We start from the raw sequence: 7,562 nt of genomic DNA, 5'->3' as shown, positions 1-7,562 counted from the left end.
TGGTTGATATTTCGGTTCGTTGAATCTTTGCACATTGTCCTCTTTACAACTTTTCTGACATTTTGTTTCCATTACAGCAATAAAAGATATGTGGTTACAATATTAAGTTTTTACAATCACAACTCTAGTTCAATAAAAAGGTTAAATATCAATTTTATGATTGAGATTATATCAATTCAAATAAAATGAAATATTGAAACAAAAATACAGCACAAACACAGATACTTTAATTTAGGAACACGTGTTTTAATTTTATTACATTCGTTTTTTTTTTTACATAAGTTCCATCCAATTTCTATCAAGCAAAAATAGAGTAAACATATGTCACGAAGGCTACACAACATAACTCTTTTGTTTTGTAATTTTAAAATGTGATATCCAAAAGCTTTAAACAGAGCCTGGTTGCATGACTTACTACATATTAAACGTATTTTAAAAAAATCCTCAAAATAGTCTTCTCATATCTGTCAGCTGGGATTTAAGATACTAATGGAAAATTGCAACATGTCTATAATGTAAAACATCATTTTCGGAACTATATTCTTAAAAACTGGTGTAGCAATCCTCAATTTGAATAATGATTGATAAACTGATTTTCCGATGATAAATTCGAAAATGTGACACAATGGAGTAGAATTATAGATAATCATGACATCGACTCATTTAGCATCTTGACAAATTCTTGCATTTCACTTTCATACTTATTGATAAAAACCCACATTTCAATGAGTGTTTACATCTCTTTATATATTAATGAATTTTTGATTTAGTAGTAGTTATCAATGGCATCCGGCTTATAATCTGATACGCAAGACGCGCGTTTCATCTTTATAAGATGCACACATGACGCGCGGATCAAAATAGTTAGAAAGCCAAAAACTATATAGTTGAAGATTATTGAGGACCCTATTTCCATAACTTGTGCTAAATACGGCTAAAGTAATCTAATCCTAGGATAAGGAAATCCTTAAGATTTTTACTACCTATAATTTAGCAAGTAGTTAATTATTAAAATGACCATATAATTGATATTCCTTTCAATAAGTTCTGACTACTAGTAGGTCTGATTCATAGTTCTATTTTTATTTCGACTGCAAACTAGAAGCTATGACACATGCATGTGATAATTTAAACACTCTAACGATGACTTCTTTGTTTAAGCAGGTAACGTCTCTTTGTCGCATTTAAACTGTTAGGTTTGTGTTTGTTCACACTGTACAGACTTTCGTAAACGGCACGTTTTTATACTAGTTTATACTGAGCTTATCAATGTTTAGGGAATGTCATGTACATCTACAGGATTCGTGAATGTATACTTGGAGCATTCTAAACAAGTGTTTGCATATACCATACGTTTTGTAAATAAATACTTACATTTCTTCGTCACATCCTTTAAAGAAGGGGATTGCGTAAAATGAACCATGTCTTTTAATGCCAAGCAAACATGCAAAATTTAAAATTACATCTTCTCCTCTATTAGAGATGGCTGATACACACAACGCATTAGTGTGTAGATCCTCACATGTTGCCTTAAAGAGTATCACCATTCTTTCAGGATCTATTTGTAAAAGAGATCTGGTATTGGGGAGAGTGATGAATCCTATATTTTGACTTGTAATAGTCAAATCATATGGCTCACTGTCTACATAAAGATTCTTTAACAAATGTCCTGATGAATCAACTAAAATAAGATTCTTATTATCATAGTCACACAACAGAATATTCCCGTTTCTGGTAGCTGCTATTCCAGTAATGCGTCTAAAGTCACGGTTGAATGAAGTATTATAAGAAAACCCATGTCTAACGTCACCAGGTTCTGCTAACACTTGTGCCATCTCTAAATAACACAATGATATCAGCAATACATTGTTAAAGTTATATGACATGAGTTGCATGTTATTTAGATTTGTTTGTTTTGGCAGGGGATCTTGTTGCTCATTTTTTAGTTTTGTATGTTGTGTTTTTATACTATTATTTGTCTGCTGGTCCTTTTCTTTTTGTGTCATGGCGTTGCAAGTTTATTTTCGACCTATAAAATTAAATGTCTCTTTTGTATCTTTTGCCTCTTTCATATCAAAATCATTGAACCAGTGCATGTATTGATACTAAATGAAGTCCTGTGTGCACGTATAATTATATTTATTACGATGATGTAACGTATTTTTGATAAATGATATTTCCGCCAATGATTGTTGATCGCGAGGAAAAAATGTTCGGTTTTTTTGTCGATGTTGACTAGCTCGTTGAAATGATATATAATAATCACAGAGCACGTTGATCAAATAGGTTATAGTGCTTTGATGATTCTCTATGTATATTTGCGTTTATATTTTGTAGTTAACATGTCGAAATGTACTATTATATTATTAATTTATGCATTTCCCTGTCCTGAGGGTTTTTGCATTGATGTGTACTGTATTTCTTTCATGTAATGTTATTATTTTAGCGGTATATTGAACATTGCCAAAAAATACGAGGTTTGGCCAGCCACAATACTAGGTTCAAGTTCCATTTTTCTAAACATGATCTGTTTCAAGTCAAGAATATGGCGGTTGTTTTCTAAAAGTTCATTTCTATGTATATTGCATTGTCTTATGTTGTTTGCATCACTTCAGTGATGATGTTGTTTCTTTGTTTTTCTCTTATAGTGGATGTGTTTCCCTCAGTTTCATTTTGCTATCCGGTTTTAATTTTTTCAAAATCGATTTATGACTTCTGAACAGCGGTATACTAAAATTGTTATTTTTTCATTCGCTTTAATTTGTTAATTTAAATTTTCTTTAAGAGTTGTTTTAACTGCTGTTCCCATATTTTGACTATTTTATTTATTGTGTCTGTTTAGTTAACGCATCATTGTAAATATAACAGAATTTGACGAGAATGTCATCAAAGTGAGAGGGTTAGCGCTTTAAAACCAGGTTTAATCCATAATTTTCTACATTTGAACCTTAGTAATAATCAGACTTAAAAACATATATCATGTACATTATTTTTCATGTAAAGTATTTCAAAGTCTACAGTTTCAGTTTCTTTAAAACCTTTGGCTCGAAACGCAAAATCTTTCAAAAGTATAAACCATTATGACTGTAATAGCAAAACATCAACGACTTACGACATCACATGAAAATCTTTTATGTAAGGCAAATTAAAAAAAAACTACCTTTGTTTTACTTTTCGTCCTTCTATCTACGTCTTATTTAAAAAATAATAAATTGTCATGTGGAATTTGAACAATAGTTGACTCGCTTCAAATAAAAAAACACCAAGACTTCGATGGTTTGTTTTTTGTTTTTAAAATCAAACTATTTGGACATTTTTGTACCCTGACCAAAATTTAACTAAGACTGTTTCCTTTCTGTGAGGCTTAGTTTAATAACTTATGATAGCTATATATATTAATGGTTGATATAGGGCTTATAACTATTTAGATCTGAGCGTCACTGACGAGACTTATGAAGGCGAAACGCACGTCTTGGGTATTAAATTATAATCCTGGTACCTTTGATAACTATTTACACCACTGGGTGGATATGCCACTGCTGGTGGACGTTTTGTACCCGAGGGTACCACCAGCCCAGTAGTCAACACTTTGATGTTGACATGAATATCAATTATATGGTCATGTTTATAATTTTCCTGTTACAAAACATTGAAGTATTCGAAAAAACTTAGGATTTCTTATCTCAGGAATATATTACATTAGCCATTTTTGGAATGTTGGTTCCTCCATACTCTTCAACGTTATAATTGTTTGGCTTTATAAATATTTGGATTTGAGCGGGACTGATGCGTCTAATGTAGACGAAACGCGCGTCTGGCGTATTAAATTATAATCCTGGTACCTGATTACTCCAAAATTCTTCAAATTCATTTCTATCATAAAGAGAAATTTAACAACATGAAGTTTTATTTGGAGTTTGAATAACTAGGTAGTATAACTGAGATGTAAGAAAGTATTGACACAGCAAGAAAAACATATAATCTTAGAACTTGGCGTTGGCAGATAAGCCATGAAATTGAGGCGAACATGAATGTACACCAGATGGGTCGCCACATAAGACAAAGCAATGACGCGCGAATAAAACTAATTACATAGCATAATAAAGTAAGAAACTGAAAAGCATACAGGACCCTTATTCCTGAAATATTTTTCAAAATGTACCTTCAAATCGGGCGTCCAAACCTATATTATATGTATAATCAGTAAACTAAAATGGGACCTGAGAAGAATAGCCAAATTCATCTCAGGTCACGCAACATTGATGGATATTAAACATTAGTTTCGAAATAGTTTATATTGATTAAATCTTTGTTAATAAATATACAAGTAACTTCTTGATTTTAACGAGTGAGGATAAACTACAGTTTATATCAGTGAAAAACAATTTCAAAAACAATATTGGTCTTTATGACGTTTCATGAATACATTTCATATACAATATTTTTCATTGTTAACGATGTTTTTAAAAAACTGTCTTTGTTATACATTTTATGTTAGCTGATAAAATAGAATCTAATATATATCGGCTATTAACTTGACATTTTTTAATGGAAGTATTTCAGATACGTAGCTTCTTACATGTTTACTAATCGATGTGTAACTTACCTATTTTTCGTTTTGATGGTTGTGTAATTGTAAGTGTGTGAACTACTTCCTTAACTACTTCTTCATTGACCTTATTGACCTTGTGACAACACATCGGTGTTTATGGAAGCCTGAATTTCACAAACAGGCAACTGAGTTGATACATGTAAAAAAGGATTAGAATAACTATTTTGATAGTGCAGTTCAGAAATCAGTTGAGTTTTTTGTAAGGTACTGGAAAAAAGTATTAGAAGCAAATACGGATAAAATGATGTAGGTTGTCTTCGTTTTTTTTTAAAGCATGATACATGTTTCATACTTATATCTAGTGTTATCACCAGTAAATTTTAAACTGTTTACCAAGATATTTCATCAGCTAAAATAGCAATTCTGAAGTCAAGTGTGTACAAATGTACATAGGTTCGAAATGATGACGATGATTATCCAGTTATTCAAATGTCTATTGTGTGAAATATTTTTTCATGTTTACATTTGTTGTACAGTTGTTCGGCAGTGTAATTTCTCATAATTACATTTTCTGGATGAATCGTGCAAATTAACTACCAATTTTCGCATTGAGAACAGTTCCTTGACACTATGTTGTAAATCATATTCTTATGTTTTTATTTGCACATATTGATAGCTGAATCAATGCAGGAGGCGGTTAATCAGCAGTTATCGTTTCTTGGTCTGGTTTATAAGTGTCTCTCGTTTGTCACTTTTTTGACATTTGTTGAACTGAAGTATGTTTATAAATATTTTAATATGGGCGTCACTGATGAGTCTTATGTAGACGAAACGCGCGATTTGCGTACTTAATTATAATCCTGGTACCTTTAATATTTTTTTACACCCCTGGGTCGATGCAACTGCTGGTGGATGTTTCGTCCCCGAGGGTAGCCCAGTAGTCAAAACTTCGGTGTGGACATGAATAACAATAATTTATAAAAAAGAAGATGTTGTATGATTGCCAATGAGACAACTATCCACAAAAGACCAACATGACACAAACATTAACAACTATAGGTAACCATACGGCCTTCAACAATGAGCAAAACCCATACCGCATAGTCAGCTTTAAAAGGTCCTGATAAGACAATGTAAAACAATTCAAACGAGAAAACTAACGGCCTTATTTATTTAAAAAAAAAAGAAAAAAAAAAAAAAATATAACACATAAACAAACGATAACCACTGAATTACAGGCTCCTGATTTGGGACAGACACATACATGAATAATGTGGCGGGTTTAAACATTTTAGCGGGATCCCAACCCTCCCCTAACCTGGGACAGTGGTATAACAGTTCAACATAAGAACGAACTATAAAAATCAGTTGAAAAAGGCTTAACTCGTCAGATGGACAAGCATACAAGTGGACGTGGTCGGGTACTTATACATCCCGACACAAAAAGACACAATAAACAGATCTGAGAGTACTCGCAGTTATCTGACAGCTAGTTCAAAGCCACTAACAACTAATTAAAAAATCGTGCATCTAAGACCAAAGTGATCATTTTAATAAATTTCCTGTTTACAAAACTTTTGAAAACTAAGGATTTTCTTATCCAAGGTATAGATTACCTTCGACATAATTGGCACAACATTTTGGAATTTTGGATCCTTAATGCTCTTTAACTTTGTACCTGTTGGTTTTATAAATATTTTGATATGAGCGTCACTGATGAGTCCTATGTAGACGAAACGCGCGTCTGGAGTATTAAATTATAATCCTGGTACCTTTGAAAACTATTTTGTATATATCAGACCGTTTGTTTTCTTGTTTCAATTTTTTTTCACAAATCATTGGGGGAGCCTAAAACGTACAGTTTGCTGTTCGGGTTTATTCAAGGATCTGTGTTTAAGGTCGAACTTTGACCTATAATTGTTAATTTGTAATACATTATGACTGGGATAGAGATGTTTTATTGGAACCCATATCACATCTATTTATCTATACATATTAAAAGATCAAAACGTTACTGAAAACAGTGATTGCTTTATATGTAGTAAATAAAGGCAACAGCAGTATACCGCTCTTCAAAACTCGTAAATCAATGGACAAATGACAAATTCGGGGTAACAACCTAAAACTGAGGGAAACGCATTAAATATATGAAGAGAACAACGACACTACATTAAAATGTAACACACACAGACACGAACTAATAATTAGATAAAATCCGACAAGAATAAAAAATATAACATCAAAACCAAATACATGAATTCGGGATAGAAAAGAACCGTGACACGACTTAAAGTGGTGAATTCACACTCAAATATAAGAGAAAAAAAACCCCGACACAACGGAAACACAACGTTAAACGTTAGCACACAGAACGAACTGTAATATAACAATGGCATATTCCTGACTTGGTACAGGACATTTTTAAAGAAAAAAAGGTGGGTTGTACCTGGTGTTGTGCTATACCAAACCTCGCACTTTAATGGCAATATTAAATATAACATTAAAATGATAACATAATATTACAGGACTACGATACAAATAAACAGGAGAACATATTAGACAAAGAAACACATGAAAAATAGCTAACAAAAGGCATCAGGTTAAAAATCCAATATGCCAGAAACGCGCCTCGTCCACACAAGACTTACCAGTGAAATCCTAATATAAAAGTTCGAAAGTCAAAACAAGTGCAAAGTTGTACAGCACAGAGGATCAAAAACTCAAAAAGGTTGTGCCAAATACGGCTAGGTATTTCTGCTTGGGATAAGAACATCCTTATTTAATGAAAACACACAAATATTCTAATATTTGAGTTACCGTTCAATTCTCTATAATTTAAGTGTATGTGTCCCGTAATTAAACTAATGACGTTGCATGTAAATGATTCAAAAGTTTTAATCAAATATTTGACATTATATCTAACATCAATACTGATTTGAAGCGTTGACTGCTATTGAACTGTCATGTTGGTTGCTGAAATTTATATATTTTGACTATAACAAACTATCAA

The 7,562-nt window shown here is 32.2% G+C and overlaps 1 protein-coding gene across 1 annotated transcript; it reads right to left on the bottom strand.

Moving 5' to 3' along the window:
• Positions 1-1,370: 1,370 nt before the first annotated feature.
• LOC134687930 (uncharacterized) lies at positions 1,371-4,655 on the bottom strand. The gene is made up of 2 exons (XM_063548390.1): positions 4,607-4,655; positions 1,371-1,837 (listed from the first exon to the last, which is right to left on the bottom strand). Exon 2 carries the CDS (start codon positions 1,833-1,835, stop codon positions 1,371-1,373), a length of 465 nt encoding a protein of 154 aa, XP_063404460.1. The 5' UTR covers positions 1,836-1,837; positions 4,607-4,655.
• Between the last annotated feature and the right edge of the window lie 2,907 nt (positions 4,656-7,562).

The sequence above is a fragment of the Mytilus trossulus genome, chromosome 10 (genome assembly GCF_036588685.1).
Source record: "Mytilus trossulus isolate FHL-02 chromosome 10, PNRI_Mtr1.1.1.hap1, whole genome shotgun sequence".
NCBI classification, from domain to species: Eukaryota; Metazoa; Mollusca; class Bivalvia; order Mytilida; family Mytilidae; genus Mytilus; species Mytilus trossulus.
Note: the sequence above shows the minus strand (reverse complement) of the source record. Positions and strands in the feature narration are given on the sequence as shown.

What these genes read in the sequence shown, in the direction of transcription:
- LOC134687930 (XM_063548390.1), bottom strand. Translation starts at nt 1,835, where the DNA reads ATGGCACAAGTGTTAGCAGAACCTGGTGACGTTAGACATGGGTTTTCT.